The sequence below is a fragment of the Myotis davidii genome, unplaced genomic scaffold (assembly GCF_000327345.1).
Source record: "Myotis davidii unplaced genomic scaffold, ASM32734v1 scaffold448, whole genome shotgun sequence".
NCBI lineage: Eukaryota > Metazoa > Chordata > Mammalia > Chiroptera > Vespertilionidae > Myotis > Myotis davidii.
The window spans coordinates 4,115,418-4,135,534 of record NW_006383009.1 but is presented as its reverse complement, the minus strand read 5'-3'; the positions used below and the strand labels follow the sequence as shown (position 1 = coordinate 4,135,534).

The 20,117-nt window shown below is 55.9% G+C and overlaps 2 protein-coding genes across 9 annotated transcripts in view; both read right to left on the bottom strand.

Annotated features, from left to right (window-relative positions):
• The window catches only part of PDE4C (phosphodiesterase 4C), a 51,113-nt gene extending 48,162 nt beyond the window's left edge, over positions 1-2,951 (bottom strand). For 4 of the 8 annotated variants that reach the window (XM_015557769.1, XM_015557776.1, XM_015557771.1 and 1 more), the window contains exons 1-2: positions 2,215-2,596; positions 1,772-1,832 (exon numbers count right to left, since the gene is read on the bottom strand). In XM_015557769.1, the coding sequence (XP_015413255.1) occupies positions 1,772-1,832; positions 2,215-2,270 (117 nt within the window). In that variant the 5' untranslated portion in view covers positions 2,271-2,596. Of the gene's footprint in view, positions 1-1,771; positions 1,833-2,214; positions 2,597-2,786; positions 2,862-2,881 lie in introns of those variants that run through there. The other 4 variants (XM_015557772.1, XM_015557774.1, XM_015557773.1 and 1 more) reach the window with 2 other exon arrangements.
• A 6,494-nt stretch (positions 2,952-9,445) lies between these two features.
• Positions 9,446-17,198, bottom strand: KIAA1683 (KIAA1683 ortholog). The gene is made up of 2 exons (XM_015557784.1): positions 13,952-17,198; positions 9,446-10,452 (listed from the first exon to the last, which is right to left on the bottom strand). Exons 1-2 carry the CDS (start codon positions 17,081-17,083, stop codon positions 9,526-9,528), a joined length of 4,059 nt encoding a protein of 1,352 aa, XP_015413270.1. The 5' UTR covers positions 17,084-17,198; the 3' UTR covers positions 9,446-9,525.
• Between the last annotated feature and the right edge of the window lie 2,919 nt (positions 17,199-20,117).

The window sequence follows — 20,117 nt, the reverse complement described above, 5'->3', positions numbered from 1 at the left end:
CTCCTCTTTTATTATGCTTCCTACCAACCTAACAGGAAAATGGTATCATGATGCGGGCCTCGAGGCATTGCAGGGATTACACAATCAGCTATCCCGGGAAAAGCGTGCTTTGGGCCTTATTATTTGGTGTTGTGTTACCCTAGTTACTGTCATCGCATCTGCTGCGACGGCTTCTCTTGCATGGACCCAAAGCATCCAGAACGGAGAGCTTGTCAATGAATTGGCTCATAACACCTTGACTGTATTTTATGATCAAGAAGATACAAACAAAAAGCTAGAAACAGAGCTAAATGCTCTGGAAACTGTAGTAATAGGACTAGGTAATCAATTAGAGAGTGTCAAGACTAGACAGTAGCTGCAATGCCATGCTGCTTTTACACGTATTTGTGTGACTTCAGCCCGCTATAACAGTTCTCTATGGGATTGGAGTAAAATTAAGATGCACCTACAGGGAATATGTCATCATAATAATATCAGTATAGACCTAGTGCAGCTACACAAACACGTGCAAGCTATTCAGAATAGTCATGATGAAATTATATCTCCTGCAAAACTGGCAAAAGAATTGCTGGATGATTTAAAAGGATTTAATCCACGGAATATGTTAAAACACACCACTTGGTACCTAATAGGATTCCTTTGTGTACTACTAATTTTATCCTGCTTTCTTTCAGTCAGCAGCAAGCTCCTGTGATCTCAAGTCTGAAGCCTCCAATTAGATGTCCATAAGCTGCATTTAAAAATAAAAAAAGGGGGAGATGTAGAGAGCACCTGGGAAGGCACCTGAGCTAATTGTCCGCTGAGTCCAGTGAAGTCAGCAGAGCCACGTCCTGGAAACATACCGTGCCAGATGCAGGTATGTTGTCAGCCTAACCTTTAGCTCAGGTGCCAGGGGGTGGGTTTCATTATTTAAGTTCAGCCAGGTGCAAGGAACAGACACAATTATCCGGGCTCAGCCAGAGTGACAATTACAAAGAAGCCACAAGAATGAAGAATTACAGCTTGATCTTTAACCATGATTTCACATAATTTCCTTTGTCTTAAACTCTAGTAAAACTCCCCTGGAATCATACTGTATAAAATAAACGTACTGCACTGGCTCTGGGTCATTGTCTCTCTATCCAAGGACAGCTGTCCCACCCGGTCCCAGCTTTCCTTATTGTCTCTGTGTCTGTCTCTTTCTTTTTCTCAATCCACAGCTGCCCCCACTCAGGAACTCATCTGCTCTCTAGCTGTGCTAGTTGCAGTAAAGAGAGAAAACTTATATGTGGGTACTTGCCTGCTGGCTCATCCTGACCTCTCTCAAGGTTTTAGCCCCCCCCCCCTTTTTTTACACAAGGAAATAGTCCTGGAGAGGTTATCAGCCACTCAGGTGTCAGTGACCAGCCTGGGATTCAAACGCAGCTCCTAGTGAATGAACTCACTACCTAAATCCTGTCACTGTCACCTTTAAGCCTGCTCCAGTCTCTATGAATGGAGCCACTGGCTCTAACCCAAAAGTGTGGCCTCCTTTCCTCGGGCAATAAAAAACCTTGGTTCCAGACCCAAGAGTCTCTGCCTCCCCTTCCCCATTGGTCCCTTGTACCCAAAGATAGTGGCTGCAACCCTGGACTAGACACCTGGGTTGAGTCTCAGGCTTCGAGTGGCCCCTCTGGGCCTTGGTTTCCCCACTTGTAAGTGGGTGTCCAGGCAGCTCTGGGCGTCTCTGAGTAGGGGTCTGCTGGGACACCCCTCCCCCGCGGCCTGTATAAGGCCGTCTCCTACCACTCACCTCGCTTAGCCGGAAGGACAGTGCTGTTCCGCTGCGCCTCATGCCGCAGGCGTCTCTGAACCTGGGGAGATGGATGTGAAACCCCAGGCCCCAGTGGCCCAGCCATGCCCCCTAGATGGGGGCTCACTCCCACACCCTGCACCCTCTCCTGGAACCCACAGATACTCAGCTGAGGTAGCTAGGCCGCAGCACAGGCACCAGCGTGGACGCCACCTGGACCTCTGCAGGGGCCTCCCTCCAGGGACAGGGGCTGGGTGCCCACATACACTCCTCCAGCCCCCTCTCTGCTCCCTGCTGTGGTCTGGTCAGCAGCTTGGGACCATCAGGTCCCTCGGGAAGAAGTCCCCTGGCCCCTGGTCCCTTGGGGGAGCCACTCAGTTCCCAGACCATCTCTGGAGGGTTTGGAGACCCCAGCTCACCACCTGAGAGCACTCCAGACTCACACCGGCTCTGTGAGGCCCAGGCAGGCCTGGCACTGAGGAGTCCTGTGACCTGCCATGGAGCTGGGTAGGGGAGGATGAGTCCTGCCCAAGAGGGTGGTCCAGGCTTCCCTCAGCAGAGCCCTTTACCTATCTGAGCACCAGGCCCAGACTGGACACACCGCATACCGCCCTGAGGACCCGGCCAGGAGGCTGCGGGCAGAGTGACCGGGAGATATCACCAAGGCGGGTATAAGAGAGAGAGAGTGGCCAGAGGCTGACCTAGTGTGTGGGAGAGCAGGGCAGGTGGGTGTTAAGTTCAATTGTTCCTGTGTTTGCTTATGAGAGAGGGAGAGCGATGGAAACACAGAGTCAGAGAGAGAAATGGAGAGAGACAGAGAGATGGAAAGAGAGAGAGAGAGAGAGAAAGAGAGAGAGGGGGGAAGGAAGAGGAAAGAGGCAGACATTGACAGAGAGAGAGATGGAGAGACACAGCGAGAGAAACAGAGAGACAGAGAGATGGAAAGAGAGAGAGAGAGAGACAAAGGGACAGAGAGGAGGACACAGAGAGGTGCCGTAAGACGGGAAGATTTTACCAGCTTGAGGTCTGGGACACTGCTTCACCGCAGAGCCCTCTAGGGTTTGGGGGTGGCCCTCAGGGGTCCCCGGAGGCTCCGGGGAAGGTGCTCACCGTGCTGTGCTGCCTCTCCGGACAACAACCCCTCCGCAAACAGCAGGGGCTGGAGCTGCAGCTGAAACCCGGCCCCAGGAAAGTGCATGGGGGCCTGCGGCAGGGACTGGAGTTCCTATGGTGCTGCTGCCTCCTGAGCCGCCACAAGTTAATGTTTCACCAGAACGGCTGCCTGCTGCCCCCAGGAATCACTAGAGCATGACTGTCCCTCCAGCGGCTTCCCCCCATGTGTGGGGTGACCTTGACTCCAGGCTCTCTGACCACGCATTTTACAGCAGGATAAACCCAGCCCCGAGGGGGCAGCTCCAGGCCCCAGTCTTGGCCAGGGGGCTCGAAGCTTCCCTGTCCCAGCGAGAGAAGCCTTGAGGGCCTGGCGGGGACTGGAGTGGGCGGCAGGAGGTGCGGAGGGTCCCCAGGCCTGCTCCTCGGACACTCGGTTTTCCCTCCTGTCCAATGGGAGGGGAGAGAGAGGGGGTCCGGCTCAGGCCTGAAAAGCAGGACTGGGCATGGGGGGAGGGGCATTTTGACTCCCTGCTCTCCGCACGCGTCTGGGCTCTCCTGCCTCCAAGCCTTGGCGTAGGGTTGCCCCTGCCTCCTGAACGCCTTCTCCCTCTGCTTATCTGCCCCATAAACACCTGAAGGAAGACCCACCAGACCCACCACTGACTGGCTGAAACTCCACCAGGTGCTCAGGGTAAACCCACCCTCCTTCCCAGGGACCACACACCTCTTTGCTGTTTCCCAAACACCCCAAGTTCCTCCTACCCCAGGCCTTTTTCCTGGCTGTGCCTGCTTTCTGTCACCCGCCCAGCTCTCCCCAGGCTGCTCCTTCCCACCTTTGAGGCCTCAGCTCAATCATTGCCTCCCCGGAGAAGCCTCCCTGCCCGGTCAGCAAACCTGGACACACAGGCCACTGGAATCTGGCCACAGGCCCAACATGTGATTCCCTTGCCCTCGGAACCATCTGAAATGTTATTTGACCCCCTGGCTGTCGTCTGTCTCCGTCCCTCAAGGCTGTGGGCCCCATGAGGGTAGAGAAACGGTCCGCACTGTGACCCTAGCATGTAGTAGGACGGGAATCCATCGTTCAGGACGCCTCAGAGGAATAGTAGGGGCTTTATGCCAACCTTGCCCCTCCCCAGGTGCCCTGGCCCTTCTAAGTCCCCACCCTACAGGGATCGCTCTGGTGGGCGATGGGCAAGGATCACCGTTGGCCCATGGCTCCCTGGAAAAAGAACACACACAGGGGAGTGTTCAGGCACCAGGGACTTGCTCTGCCTGGGATGGCGGCCCCCCAGCCCAGCCCCCATCTCACCATGGACATCTCATCTGGCTTCTGGGACTCAGGCTCACCCTGGTGGCAGCACCTCATGGCCATTACCACAGAACCACTGAGCAAAAAGGACACCAACAGATACACGGTCACTCCCACCCCCAGGTCCCTGTGCAACTCAGGCCCCAGTGTCACCTGCAGCTGAGGGGAGGAGGCCTGAGTCAGCCCTGGACCCCACCCTCCCCAGGCTGCGATACCCTCAGGGGCCCAGAACCTTTTAAACCCCTTCCCAGAAGCGCGCTCACTTCCCTCTCTGGTCGCTGCTCTAACTTGTTAAAGTGCCTTCTTATCCTTTTGCATATCTGTCTATGAGGAATTCATTCCGTTTGCTGCCTCAGCCCAGCAGTTTCCACTGCTCTCATTGGCCACTCAGGAGTTCTTACAAAGTGAGAAAAATCTAGAACTCCGTTTACAAACGCTGCGGCCTTCCGGTGACCCTATGAAATGGGACACTCCGAGAAGGTGGTTTCTATCCTGTGACTTTAAGCAAAAGCTCCTCACACTTTGTGCTTGCACTCTCCTCTGAACATTCCGGAGGCAACATGGTAGTTTGAGTAACAAGTTTTTCTGGATGCCTCTAAAAATTCTTGGCCCCTGGGGTCCTGGATGGTCACACTGTACAATATTCCCACCCTCACGGCCTCCCCGCTCGTACCCTACTCACAGTTCCAGCCACCTTGCTCTTCCTCAAATGCACCAGGCACAGTCCGACCTCAGGACCTTAGCACAGGCTGTGCCTGCCACCTAGGCTGCTCTCCCCCTAGATAACTTTGTGGCTCCTCCCTCAACTTTTCAAATTGAGACCTTTACTGGCCACTTTTTAAAAAATTTAAACCATTTGTACTCATGTTCCAACCCTTTATTCTGTTCTATTTTGTTATTTGATAAACAAATATGGAATTTACTTATAACCCGTCTTCCAACACAGCTGTGACCCCTAGTGTATGTGACATACACTAGGCACTTAATAAATGTGCGTGAAATGAAGAAGGCCTCAGAGCTTTCAGCAATACGGGGAGTGGAGGGGCGGGGTGCGGCCCTTTCCAGCACATTCTCAGGTCTGTGTCTCCCCCTGGAGGCTGATCCCAGAACTGCAGCCTGGGAACCTCAGCCATTCCACCCCCCCACCCCCCCAGCCCCCCAGAAGCACAGAGCCTCAGAGGTACAGTCAGCTGTGGCCAAGGGCACCGGAAGTGGGGCTCGAGTGCAGGGTCAAGGAGGTGGAACTCGGGTGGCAGGAGTGGGAGGTGGGGGTGAGCTCTGAGCCAGAGAGCCAGAATCGGGATGGGGGATTGTCTCTGGTTGTGGGGCAGTGGGCACCCACCCTAAATCTGTGGAGCTGGAGCTGGACTGGATGGTGGGGTTACCTCTGAATTTAAGGGGCTGGGGGGTGGGTCAGGGAGTCTGCCCCTGAACTAGGGGTGGGGCAGGGGGCTGGAGTAGTTGGTGGTGGGTTCCACTGAACTCGGAGAGCTGCAGCTGGAGGGAAGAGGGGAGCAGGGTTTGGAAGTTGAGGTCTCAGCTCCCTCCCAACATCGGAAAGCAAACACCAGAGGGCACAGGGAGAGGACGATGAGGGGCAAGGGTGGGGGACCCGGGCCAGCCCCCTCTGGATGCCTCTTCCCTCTTCCCTCAGAGAGTAAGCCTGCGCCCAGGGGGCCTGGGGGAGTTCGCTCACCACCTGAGTGTCAGTGGGAAAGGCGGTGCCTTACGGAGCTCTCTGTCTGAACCCACAGTGCGGGCTCCCGTCCCGGTCGTGCTCTCCCAGCCCCCCTCTTGCTTTGGGGCCCCAGAAGCTCTCTGGGTACAAGTAATGGCTGCGACCCAGGCAGCACTGTGGGTGACTCTTTCAAACCTTCTGGGACTCAAAGGATTTCCTGTCTGTAAAATGGGCACCTCTGGCAGCCAGCAGCTCTGAGAGCTACACAGGCTGCGCATGTGGGTGCACAGGCCCCTCGGAGCCCCCCAGAGAGGATCAGCCCTAATCTGCAGGTACCCGGAAGGTCCTCATGGCCAAGCTCAGAGCTTTTTGTTGTTTGATTTAAATATATTTTTATTGATTTCAGAGAGAGAGAGAGAGAGAGAGAGAGAGAGAGAGAGAATGAGAATGAATCATTGAGTGGCTCCCTCCTGCACGCCCCACACTGGGGATCAAGCTCACAACCTGGACATGTGCCCTGACCGGGAATTGAACCCTGATCCCTGGTTTATAGGTCAGTGTTCAACTCTGGTGAGGACAAACTCAGAGCTCTAATGGGGAGGGGGTAGAGGCCTGGGAGCAGGGAGTAGTCAGGGGATCAAAGCTCTGAAAAACTCCGCCCCCAACCTTGTTCCAGCTGCTCCCTGGCTCCTGGCCCTCCCAGCACGGAGCCCTGGGGCCAGGCTGAGGGTGGGTAAATATTTCATGGGCCACCTCCTACAGTTACTTCCTTCCCAGTTCCAGGCTGCTGGGCACCTCAGCTGCTTGCAAGTTCATTCATCGACCCTGTCCACGCGGCCCTGAGTGGATCTTCGTGCTTCCTCTCCTGCCTCCCAGACGGCAGAAATGTGGAAATAACCTCCAGCATTAGGCTCAACAGGGGTCTGGGTCCACACGCAGACCCACTTGCTCTGTCCAGTCTCCCAGGCCCGGTGGGGATGACAGCTGAGCCTAGGAGAGGCGTTGTGCCCAGGCCTGACTTTATCCCCATTTTACAGATGGGAAACTGAGGCCTAAGGGAACTAGGAAGGTGGGAAGGGGGCCCCTCAGGGACCTCCAAGGAGTCAAGGGGTAAAAGGCCAGCCTTCCCACACTGCCTCTGACCTCATTTGAGGAAGAATCCAGATGAGGAGACGTTTTGCTGAAATGAGGGTGACTCAGGGGCCACCGTGGACTTGTAGCCAAGCCAGGGCTCTGGGGAGCTGAACTTCCAAAGTGAACTGAGGAAGCCCCGCCAGTGTGGCTCAGTGGTTGGGTATTGACCCATGAACCAGGAGGTCACAGTTCCATTCCTGGTCAGGGCACATGCCTGGGGTTGCCGGCTCAGTCCCCAGTAGGGGGCGTGCAGGAGGCAGCCGATTGATGACTCTCTCTCATCATGGATGTTTCTCTCTCTCTCTCCCTCTTCCTTCCTCTCTCTGAAATCAATAAAAACATATTTTAAAAAAATTTAAAGTGAACTGAGGAAAACTAGTGATTCTTGAAAGAAGAGGTAGTGAGGACACAAGCTCTGCTGAGGGCCTGGCACAGAGCAGGCAGGAGCTCTGAGCTACTGGAGAGCTGGTCAGTGGGTTTATTTTTATTTCTATTTTTATGAAGTTTGTTTGTTTTTTATTGATGAGGGAGAGAGGGGGGGGAGAGAATTTGTTGTTCAACTCATTTATACATTCACTGGTTGCTTCTTGTATGTGCCCTGACCGGGGATCGAACACAGAATCTTGGCATATGGGGACTACACTCTAACCAACTGAGCTACCCAGCCAGGGCTTGGAGCTATTTCTATGGACTGTGCCATGAGTCTGTTTGCCCAGAAACCCCTAGACCAGGAGGCTGGCCGGGGCCCAGTCAGCCGGTTCTAATCCAGCTCTGGCACAGGCTGGGAGACGCAGAAGCCCCGATTCCCTGAGCTATAAAATGGGGATAAATATGGTGCTTTCCGAGTGAAGCCCTTGCCTGCAGAACGCGTCATATGCGTGGTGGCCTCCACTCTGATATTACAGGTTTGGGGCAGGTACACGGGTCAGAGAGAGTGATGGTTTTGTGGGAGGGGAGGCAATGCAAGAGTTCAGCCCTTATTGAATCACTGCTGCACGCCTGAAACTAATACAATACTGTATGTCAATTGTAAAATAAATCTTACCAAAAAGTTCAGTTCTTTACCCTGGGAACAGTCCTGCAGGGCAGCAGAAGGCAACCAGGCACCAGGAGCTTCTGGGAGCCACAGGGGCTTAGTGTCAGGAAATGAGCCCGTGTCCCCCTCCCATGGCCCTGGGCCCCCCTTCCCTCGTGGGCTGGCTGATGGGAACAGGTTGAACATGGAACCTCAAACTGGGTATGAGGCAGCCACAGCTTCTCACTGGCTCAGGTCAGGCTGGGGCTGCAGAAGTGGCATCCTCAGGGCTGGAGTGGGGGCGGTGGAGGGGTAGGGGTGCAGCTGTTTTCATGACCCCCCACCTTGCTTCTCAGGGGAGCAGCCCTTCTGGGGGCGGGGGCCTGGCAGACCAGCCTGGCCTGAGGAAAGGGCCAGACACCAGGAGTCTGGCTGGGCAGGACGGCCCCCTCCAGCTATCGAGCGGCCCACCTTCTCCCTGCCCTGCTCTCACCTGTAGGGGTGTCCGCAGAAGCAGAGAAGTTCACATCAGGTAGCCGGCAGCAGAAGGGCGGCGGCAGCTGGGAGCCTGCCATTCCTGCGTGGGGAGGGTGCCGGACGGGCGCTGCACAGGTGCGATGTGGGGCCAGGGGCATGGCCAGGCGGCTGTGTTTACACCTGCCCAGGGGAGAGGTGGAGGTGGGGCCGCAGGACCCAGGGCCTATGGGTGCTACCGTTTCCCAGGGTTGCCATACCTGCCCCCTCTCCACCTGGACGCCCACCTCGCCTGAAAGTCCCACCTGAACCGTGACCGAGAAGCCCTCAAATTCTGCCCATCCCTTCAGGACCCCCTTGCTGCTTTCAGTCCCCTTCCCCGCAGCAGCCCCCACCCACTCTGTGGCCCCTTCCATAGCTGCCTGAACCCATGCTACCTCCCCCTTTGCCACTCCGCCAAGCAGGCTGCCCCCGCTGGGTGCTTGTAGCCCCTCCCCCCCTGCCCTGTCCCTGACACCCACAGGCTAGGAGCATCTGTGCTCAGCTGTCTCTCACCCAGACTGGAGCCCCTTGCGGGTGTGCCCAGCATCCCACCAGCTTAGTACCTGGCCGGAAAGCCCTAGCGTTTCCTGAATTAGGCCCCATGCGTTCACCGTGGGGTTCTCTAGGGCCGAGGGCCAGATGCCGGCTTCTGGAGTGTGTCAGGGACACCTTCTAGGGGGAACCGACGGACACCGCCCCACTAGTCATGGACAGGTTCTACGGCCACAGGGAGGCCCCTGACCTCAGAGAAGGGCTTGGGTCCCTCTCCCAGACACAGACCCTGGGTGCCAGCTAAGTGGTTGAAAGTTTTAGGGTCCCCCCAGTCCAGAGTGTTCCAGATTCCCCTCACGCCCCCCATGCCCAGGCCCAAGAGACCCGCTATGAGCACAGAGAGACCAAGACCCAGGCTGTGGAGAACTTTATTCATTAGACCGAGAGAGCCACACGGCACCGCCCCTGCTGTCCCCCGTTGGGCGGTCCAGGTCCTAGACGCCTGGCCACTGCGTGGTCTGTGGGTTGTCCCACGCCGCCGGCCTCAAAAGCGCATCCGTGGTGAGGGAGGACCGCGTGTAGTGGCCACGCCAGTTGGATTGCAGCCTTTTGGCCGCTGCCTGCCTCTCCATCAGCCGGCGGCGTACCTGGATGCCCCTCCAGATGGACTGGATGACCGTGGCCGCCTTATTCTGGCCACGGAGCTGCTGGGATTTCTGGGCACTCAGCTGGGTGTCTTGGTCCCACAGCCTGCCTGCCTGGCCCGTGGTGCCCCGGCCCGTGCCCTGCACCACCCTCGTGGGCTGGGTGTGGCCACACATGTGGCACGTGCGGGGGCTGGACCCCATGAGCATCACGACGCTGGGTGGGGTCCCCAGCCCGGGCCTCAGCGACTGGCAGAGGGTGCAGTCGTGCGGCTGGCAGGACTGGAAGCAGCGGTGGTCGGAGGTGGACGTGGTCTTGCCACTCGCCTCAGCCCAGGTGCGGGGGAGCAGCACTTGCCGGGCTCGGTTCCGGCGGAAGCTGTAGCCTCGCCACGTGGCCTGGATGACCGTGGCAGCTTTGAGGAGCTGGGCTAGGTTCCGCCGCACGCAGTAGCCACGCCAGGCGGCCTGGATGACGACAGCCCACCGGTGCCACACCTTGATGGTCCGGCGCACCAGGTAGCCACGCGCACACGCCTGTATGACGACCACGGCTTGCACTATTATCTCCTCCACAGTCTGAACTGACGTCACCAGCTCCCCACACCGTCTGGGATCCACCAGCGCCTCCCTGCCCATGGCAGCCCAGGGCACATCGCACCTGGCTGGTTTCCATGCACCACAGGGGGCCTTGGCCCCCTCCATGGGCCCAACGGCAGCACCGGGGATGGCGGAATTCCACGTTTGGCCACCAGCCACGCCAGCGTCCATGGGGCCCTGGAGTAAAGCAGAAGTCAGAGCTGCCCTGTAACTGTCCACAGGAGCCATGGTGCTATGCAGATCCCGAGGTCCCCATAGCGACTCCCGGTTAAGAGGGGGCTGCCAGGAACCACTTGGGGAAGATTCATAACCCAGAAACCCCCTGAACTTCGCTGTGCAACCTAGGGAGGGCCATGTCGTGCACCAGATGGCCGTTGGATCGTTGGCATTACGGCAGCGCACCCATGGAGCCTTTGGGGCCTTCCTGAGGGACCTGGAGGCGTGCTCCGCCACCTACCGGGAGGGCTCAGTCTTGGCCATGGAACCATCTAGCCTTCCGGAGGCAGAGCTACTATGCAAGGATGTGTAGGATTTTCTAGGGCAGTGGTTCTCAACCTTCTGGCCCTTTAAATACAGTTCCTCATGTTGCGACCCAACCATAAAATTATTTTTGTTGCTACTTCGTAATTGTAATGTTGCTACTGTTATGAATCGTAATGTAAATATCTGATATGCAGGTTGGGCTTAGGCGACCCCTGTGAAAGGGTCGTTCGACCGCCAAAGGGGTCGCGACCCACAGGTTGAGAACCGCTGCTCTAGGGCCAAGGAGGTCATGGTGGCTGCTCTGAGCCAGGTTCCCAGACACTGGCTTCCAAAATGCACTGGAACCCCCTGGATGCCGCCCCGCTAGCCTTACACTATACGGCAGCCCACGAGAGGCCACACGGGTGGCCCCTGACCTCTGGGAAGTGTTTGGGATCCCCCCATCCCAGACGCAGACCTCAGGAGCAAACTAGATGCCACAGTCCTGTCACGGGCCAGCTCGGGCGACCCTGATATTATTGTAGAAGCCACCATTCCATGGGAATGACTCCCGGGCTTGTGAGCCGCCAAGAGGCCCTGGGGGACAATGGGAGCCACTGACCCCTATGAGCTCAGGGGACCCTGTGTTCATCTGCACACTGGGGACCCCATGCGAAGTCACAAAGTGGGAACTAGGGGCCCCCCAGCTGGTGTCTGTCCTCTGCTGCAGAGTTCGGGGGACACTGCTGGCCCTGGTGTGCAAAGCCTGGAGGCTGGGGAAGGACGGGGCGATGCCACTCATCATAGACTCGGCTCCGCCGGGAGCTGCCTCCTCCTCCGACGGCCTTTGGCCTTTGGAGTCTTGTCCTCTGCCAGGAAGTCACGGTCGTAGTCGACATCAGGGGACGGGGACTCTCAGACATCCATGGGGTTGCCTCAAGGACCATGGACTCCCTACTGCAGTGATGGCGAACCTATGACACGCGTGTCAGAGGTGACACGCGAACTCATTTTTTTGGTTGATTTTTGTTAAATTGCATTTAAATATATAAAATAAATATCAAAAATATAAGTCTTTGTTTTACTATGGTTGCAAATATCAAAACATTTCTATATGTGACACGGCCCCAGAGTTAAGTTAGGGTTTTCCAAAACGCTGACAGGCCGAGCTCAGAAGGTTCGCCATCACTGCCCAACTGGAACAGGACTCCCGGGAGAGAGCCTCGTCCAGTTCTCTGGCTTCATCATGGCCTGGCCATCCCTGGTCTCAAAGGCTGTTGGCCCATGAACGTGGCTCAACAGTGAGGCTCTTGGCTGCCATGGGCACTCGGTGCCCTCCTCTGGCTCTGCCATCAGATTCTAAGGCCAGGGGAGGAGCGTGAGCCAGGCCAGTGGCATGGGATGCCTGGAAGAGGGATGCAGGCCCATCCCCAGGGCCCTCCATGGTAAGGATCGGAGGTGAGTCCACTGAGTCTGGACCCCTGGGGAAGGCTGTGAGTCATGCTTCTGACTGTGGAGGGTGGACTAGCCACACTCGCCATGGACCTTAGACCGGCTCAGACTCAGTCCCCCGGTCATAAGTTCTGCAACCACCCTAGAGGCCACAAAACCAAAAGAGACACTTAGCCCACCCCACTCACCCCTGAACCTGGGGCAGTCTTGGAGAGGTTACCAGTACAGGGTCTTACAAAGAGACTTTGCCTTTTCCCACCTGCATCGGGTGCTGTAATCAGTCTGGGGGGCACCCCACTCACCACAGAACCTGGAGCTAGGGTCCTGGCCACGTCACTGGCCATGAAAACCGGAGGAAAGCTGTGGGCCACACCACTGATGGCAGAACCTGGAGGAAGGCTGTGGACCACAGCCCTGGCCATGGGGTCTGGAGGAAGGTCCTGGCCCAGGCCACTGATCACAGATCATGGGTGAAGGGTCTGGGTCACACAATTGACCGTATAACCTCGTGGAAGGCTGGGGGCCACACAATTGATCTCAGACCCTGTGGGAAAGCTGGAGGCCTTGCCACGAACCACAGTACCTGGGGCCCCAGCTGTGGTCATCCTATTGGCTACAGAACCTGGCCCCAGAAGACTGGCCATGCCCATTACAGGCTCCTGGCTGAAAGCATTTGATTGTTGGTAACTGGATGTGGTGACCGTGGACATAAGACACTGGTGGTCCCCATTGATCCACCTTGACCTGAGATATGCTGGCGCCCACATGGGCCAGGGAAAATTTGGATCGACCCAGTCTGTTGGGCACTAAAGCCTGAGAGCCGCCAGGCCCCACCCTTGAGGCAGCACGTGCCAGAAATGATAGCCGTGTTCAATTCTTCTCGAATGGATGTGTGGAGAAGGGTGGGCATTAGCTGGCTTTCTGGGGAGGCTTCCAACAGACTAGAGTCTCCTGACTTTTGAATGCCCAGAGACGACCAGGAGCCATGGATCCAGGCAGCAGAATGCTCTGTTGGGTTTGGGTGCCGTGGGGTCTGTGGTTGAGTTGGGGAACTCACTGTGGTGGCCCTCAGGAGACCTGAGGCCATCCTGTTGGTCATCTCACTCGGGCCCACAGAGACCTGTGTCTGACTTGGGGACTGAGCCTTCTGCATGGTCTCCACAGGGACCATGAATGGTTGTTGCAGACTTTTGGCCGCTGATGGCTGATACACCTCAGGGGTCCCCCCAGGTGACCCTGGAGGGCTGACACCAATAAGCAGACCCCCTCCCCCATAGGTGGTGACAAACTGGTGGGAGTGGATGGTTTTCCCACCACCCCAGTGCTGGCAAGCGTGCCTGGGGCCACCTTGTCCTCCCCCTGTGATGGGGCCATCCTGCTGGCCACATGTGGTTTGTGGGAGCTTGGGGCCACGCCATTGGCAGTGAGCAGCTGTCACAGAGGGCGGGGTGGCTGCAGGGGAGCGGCTCAGGCAAAGTGGGGCCTGCGTCACTCACCCTGAGTGGAGATCGGATGCCGATTTGCCCACCCCTGGGTGTACGGAGGAGTCACCCTTATCCCACGACAGAGTGGGGTCCAAAACAGCGACCAGGGGAAAATGGAGGATGGTGGTGATCAACCTAGTGACCAAGGAGGCACCCACATAGACCCCGGACAAGCAGGGTGACCTCCTGACCACGGGCCCATCCCCCATCTCCTCCAACAGCCCGGCTGGCCTGCCTGTGACAATGCCCTCCCAGGCCCCACCCTGGGGAACCCTGACCTTGCTGAGCTGTGGTCTCACACAGCCCATGGTGGGCCCCCGTGCAGTTGACCGGCTCTCCCTGGAGTCCACCTCCACTGGGACCGGCGTCACCATCACCCCACTTCCCAATGTTTTCGAGGTGGCCTTAGGGAGGACGAGTCCAGTCAGGAGGGCCGCCTGAGACAAGGACTGGCTCAGGACGGTGCCCAGCTCACCCTGACACACGGCCTGGCTCAGGGCAGCCCGGTCTTCCTCTGTCAGGACCTTGCAGAGCACATCCACCAGTCTGCCCTGTATGGCCTTCGTGAGTTCTGCCTGCAGCTCACCCCGGGAAAGGGCACAGGACAGTGCAGTGCCCAGCTCGCCCCAGGACAGAGCCTTCACCAGTGCTGTGCCCAGCATGCCCTGGGGCAGGGCCTTGGCCATCGTGGTGCCTAGGATCTCTTTGGACAGGGCCTGGTTCAGTGCCGCCCTCACTTCCCCCTGGGGGAGAGCTTTCGCCAGCAGAGCACGGATGTCCTCCTGGGAGCCCAGCACAGTGGCCAACTCAGCACACAGCGAGGCGAGCTGGGCGGCCCCCAGCTCCTCCGGGCAGGGCGCGGCTGGGCCTGTGGCCGATGGCGGGGCCAGGGTGGCCCGGCTGTCACCCCAGGATTCGACGTTGCATGCGGAAGGTCCAGTGGACGCCAGCAGAGGCACCAGCATGCTGGGGGTCTTGGAGGCCTCCTCGCATGGACCCTTGGTAGCTTTGCCCTGGGCACAGCTATGGGCTGGGAGCTGGGTTAGTCTGTCCTCTGGCTTTGTTCGGGACAAAGTGCCAAGAGAGCCGGCGTGTTGCTGGGGCTGGGTGGCGGCCTTGAACCCAGCCAGGAGTGGCTGGGACCGAGTCTTGCTACTGAGCTCAGTGGCCTGGTGGGCAGCATAGAGGCACTTGGCTGTTTCTCTGACCAGCTGGGCTTGGGACTGTGCCCTGGTCAGCCTCGCAGGCAGATGCGCTTGAGACTGGACCTTTATCACTTCTGTGGTCAGATGTGCCTGGGACTGCGTCTTGGTCGGACACATGCCCGGATGGGCCAGGGACGGGGCCGTAGTTAGCTTGGCAGGTGGGTGTGCCTGGGATGGGGGCTTGGACAGACACCGGGCGATATTTGCCTGGGGCGGGGCTCTCCTCTGCTTTGCAAGCATGTGTCTCTGGGGCGAGGCTGTGGTTGAATAGGTGGCCTTCTGTGCTCGGGGCAGGGACTTGGCTGGGCCTGTGCCCAGGTGTGCTTGGGGCAGAACCACAGCCATTTCTACAGGCATGCCCACCTGGGACCGAACCTTCATGACATCTGTTTTCAGGCGTGCCTGCGACAAGACCTTGCGCCTGTCCTCGCCCACACTGGTGTTAGACATGGTTGCTATTCTCACCTGTTTCTGGGAGAAGGCCCTGATTTTCTCGGCTTCCGAAAAAGGCCTCGCTGGAGCCTTGGGAGCCCCAGCCCCCAGACGTGCTGGGGGCCAGTATTTCACCTTTCCCTCCGTCAAGTGTGAATGGGACGAGACTTTGACGGTGCCTGCCACCTGGCTCCCGCTCACCACAGCCTTGGGGCTCGGTCTGTTTAGGTTTGTGTGTGACGAGGAGTCGGGAATCCCATCCTCCACAACTGCTGGAGGTGAAGCTTTCAGATTTCCATCTGCAGGAGGAGGCAGGCAGAGGTTCCTGAGGACGGTGGCCACGGAGCGTAACTGGGCTGGCGTCTTGGTGATCATGGCTGCCATACGTGTCTGGGTCGGGGTCTTGGTCGTTGAGGCTCCTGGGAGCATCTGAGATGGGGTCTTGGCTGTCATAGCCCCTGGACATGTCTGCGGTAGGGACTTGGACATCGTGGCTGTTGGGTGGACCTGGGGCAGGGTCTTGGTCATCACAGGAGTTGGGCAGGTCTGTGTTGGGGGCTTGAAAATTGAGGTCACGGCAGCCGGTTGTGTCTGGGGTGCAGTGCTGGTCACCAAGACTGTCGGTCGCATCTGAGCTGGGGTCTTGGTGACCGGGGCTGCCAGGCACGACTGGGGTGGGGTGCTCGTTATCACTGTGGGAATCGGGCATGGCTGGGGTGGGATCTTGTTCAAGATTGCTGCCAGGCATGACTGGAGTGTGGTCTTGGCCACGGGGACTGCTGAGTCCGACTGAGGTGGGGTCTGGGCTGTTATTACCGTGGGTGCTGGGCCTGGCTTGGGTATGGATTTGTTCATCATGGATGCCAAGCACGACTTGAGTGGAGTCTTGGTCATCACAGACGGTTGGCCTGTCTGGGGTGGGGCTCGGAGGACCTCTGCCTCCACTTGGGCCTGGGTCTGGGCCTTGGGGGGGCCATGAAGTGTCTGGGCAATCCTTCCACATGGCGGCCCAAGGGCTCCTGCCTTGCTGGCTCTGGCAGTCACTGGCTTGGTCTTCGTCATATCCCCTTCTAAGCAGAGAAGGCTGGTACTTCTGATGGTTCTTGTCAGCAGACATGGGTGGTACTTTGCACTCGGACTCACTGGACACGGCAGTCTGATGGAAACAGTCTGGTGTGGCACAAAAGTGATGCTAGGGCCTCCGGCAGCACAAGGAGCTGGCACGCCGGGCGGGGGGACGCCTGTGGGCTGCAGCAGGGCCAGCTCGTAGGCACAGGCAGCCAAGCTGTCGTCAGAAGGGAACTGGGTCTCCTTATTCACCATGACAGGTGGGGCCGGAAGATACCTGTCTTCTCCTGAAGGGTGGAACCGCACCTGCTGCGGGGGGTGGTAAGGGATGTTCTCCTCGTCCACACTCTTCTTCTCCGCTGCGAGGCGGCGCCTGGCTTTGAAGCGCCGCCAGGCCGCCTGGACGCCTCTCGCCCTCAGCACCTGAGTGAGCAGCTTCTGCCGGAGCTGGTGGCCCCGCCAGTTGGCTTGGATGAGGGTGGCTGCGCGAGCCTGCATCATGTCCATCTCGTCCACCAGGATGTTCCTGAAGGCCTTGCTCTCGACCACTTGCCGGAGGCGTGGAATCTTCTTGCCCTTGTCAGGCTGTGGCGGGAGGGTCTCCCTGGATACAGGGGTCCCTGCCTTGTCTTGGTAATTGGGGGTGGGCTGGTTGGAGCTCTGCCCCCTCGGTGAAAACTGTAACTGTGTTGCTTGTGGCATCATCTTGGTTTCTAGGTGGATCAACTCTGCCTGTGGGGTGGCAGGGAGGGAGTCAGAGAGAGGAGTTGTGCCGACAAGAGGGGTCCTGGCTGGAGCAAGTGCTTGCCCCAGACCTAGATCCTGTACCTGGTACCTTGTAATCTTTCTCCTGCCCATTGCAGCCCTCTCTATCCTGGCCTCCTGGCCACCTGTATCTGGCACATACTGTGAGTACAGCACTGATCACACACTAGTTTGGGAACTTTCTCTCTCTCTCTCTCTCTCTCTCTCTCTCTCTCTCTCTCTCTCTGTGTGTGTGTGTGTGTGTGTGATTGTTATTTCCCTCTCACAAATGACTATCAATTCCTAGAGGGCAAGAAACAGGTCTGAGTCACTTCTGTGTCCCCATCTCAGTCATAGAGTCTGGTTTCAGGATATGAATGGGTAGGTGTTGGGTGAGTGACTAACTTGACTAATAAATGAGTGGGTGAGTGGATTGAAAGTCGAATGGATAGATGAATGCATGACTTAATACTGAATAGGTAAATCTGTGGGTGAATGAATGGTAGATGGGTTGGGGGGATGGATGAAAGGTTGGATGAAAGAATGGATGCGTAAATGAAGTTGATGGATTTATGAACGGATCAATACCAGAAAAAATGGACACCCTCGCCAGTTCAGCTCAGTGAATAGAGCGTCAGCCTTCGGACTGAAGGGTCCTGGGTTTGATTCCGGTCAAGGGCACATGCCCGGGTTTTGGGCTTGATTCCCAGTAGGGGGTGTGCAGGAGGCAGCCAGTCAAAGATTCTCGCTCATCATTGATGTTTCTATCCTTCTCTCCCTCTGCCTTCTTCTTTGAAATCAATTTGAAAAAAAAATTTTTTATTTAAAGAAATGGACACATGGATGGAGGGGTGTATGGCTAGGTAGGAGGATGAGTATATGGATAGATGAATAGATGGGTAGGTGAATGGGTAAATGGGTGTCTGGTGGATGGATGGGTAGGTAGATGGATAGATATTTGGATGGATGGAGGGATGGAGGGATAGATGGGTGGTAGGTGGAGTGAGGAATGGACGGAAAGATAGAGGTCTGGATTTGTGGATGGATAGGTAAAATCTGAGTAGATAATGAGTGTACAGATGGAGAGAGCTGAAGGTATTGGTGGGCTGATGAATGGATCCGTGAATGGATGGTGCATGATTAACAGATGATGGATAGATTAATGGCAGGTGGAAGAAGAATGAGGCAATGACTGTGGTTTTCAGAAGTGCCTTGGTGCAGAGAGGGTTGGGACGCTGTCAAGCAATCCTGATGCACAGCCTGGAGCCTGTCTAGCTGCAGTCCCCCGCCCCCACCCCTGGTTGGACCAGTCAGACCCTCGGCCAGCCACCTTCATACCTTAGGGGGTCATAGAGTTGGAGGAGGAGCAGGAAGAGAAGGTGCAATCTCAGAAGCCAGCTTGCAAGAGTAAGCAGCCTTCAGCCCTTCATCCCATGCAACATGCAACAACACCGCCCTGGGCTGGCTCTGTGCTCAAGACCAACATGAGAGATGTTAAAAGCAAAAATTAAAATGTCAAGAAAACCCAAAACTTTTAAGTCCACAAAGATGAATGCACAAGAAAGCGCATTCTGGTGTTATTTTGTAAAACAAAAACAACTGGGAATAACCAAAACGGCGATTGCTAGGGGGTCAGTTACAAATGCCCGAAGAAGGGTGTTCCAGAATGTTCATCACTATATTATTTAGAAGACTAAAAACTGAAAACAATCCAAATGCTTATCAACAAGATGTTGCTTAAATTCATCAACAGAACACTTGTATGCTATCCAGTCATTAGAAATAGTGTCCAGATCCACAAGAATGGCTACAATAAGAAATATGGCCCAGCTGGCATGGCTCAGTGGTTGAACGTCAACCTATGAATCAGGAGGTCATGGTTCGATTCCTGGTCAGGGCACATGCCCAGGTTGCAGGCTCAACCCCCCGTGTGGTGTGTGCAGGAGGCAGCCAATCAATGATTCTTTGGCATCATTGATGTTTCTATCTCTCTCTCTCCCCCTTACTTCCTCTCTGTAATCCATGAAAATGTATATATTTTTAATATGGACCACTTGGGGAAATTGTCAGTATCTTGAAGGCAACATAATCCACACTGATGAATATACTTAAGAGGTCTAACTGTTTATACCCATCAAAAGAAAAATAAATCAATCAACTGCATATTAATCAATAGATATAAAAGGCTAATATACAAAGTGTCCCCTCGGGAGTTTGACCGGGAGACCAGGAGTTCAACCGCTCGCTATGACATGCACTGACCACCAGGGGGAGGCGCAGAATGAAGGCAGGCCCTGGCTGGCAGTTGGCAGCTCCGATCCATGATTCTCTCTCACCATTGATGTTTCTCTCTCTCTCTTCCTCTCCCTTCCTCTCTGAAATCAATAAAAAATATATATATATTTTAAAAAGGTGTTTTATCAAATGCAATGGCTATTTCTTTTTTGTGTTTGCTACCTGTGCACAAATTCCATGCACTGGGCCTCTGGTATCAATATAAATAAATATCAATATAATTATTGACTTATTTTTAAATCAATGTATCACATTCAACACAGCTACAAAAAAGGAGCTCAGCGATATACATGTATCTCACATATATTACTTTGAGTGAAAGAAAAAAAATTGGTTATTCCAACTCTAAGAAATTAAAAGGGAACAGAAGTTAAGCTCTGCAATTAGAAGTCAATATAGGCCCTGGCCAAGCAGCTCAGCTGTTTAGAACGGCATCCCTGATACGATAAGGTTGCGGGTGACATCCATTGGTCAGGCACATACAAGAAATAACCAATGAATGCGTAAGTGGGACAAGTTGGTATTTTCACTCTCTCTCTCTCTCAGTTAAAACATGGGTGGCTGGGAGGGGACAAAAAGAGGCCTCAGAGATAGTCGTATGGGTTTGTGTGGATTGTGAAAATGAAAACTCATGAATAAAATACAAATATTCTAAAAAACCATGATCAGTTATCAAAAGACTACTATAGGCAAGCAGGAC

Bases quoted from the DNA above. Each gene is read 5' to 3' on its own strand.
- KIAA1683 (XM_015557784.1), bottom strand. From the start codon at position 17,083: ATGATGCCACAAGCAACACAGTTACAGTTTTCACCGAGGGGGCAGAGC. The intron at 10,453-13,951 runs GTCAGGGTTCCC...GCTTTACTCCAG, and splicing joins TGAGACCACAGCTCAGCAAG to GGCCCCATGGACGCTGGCGT.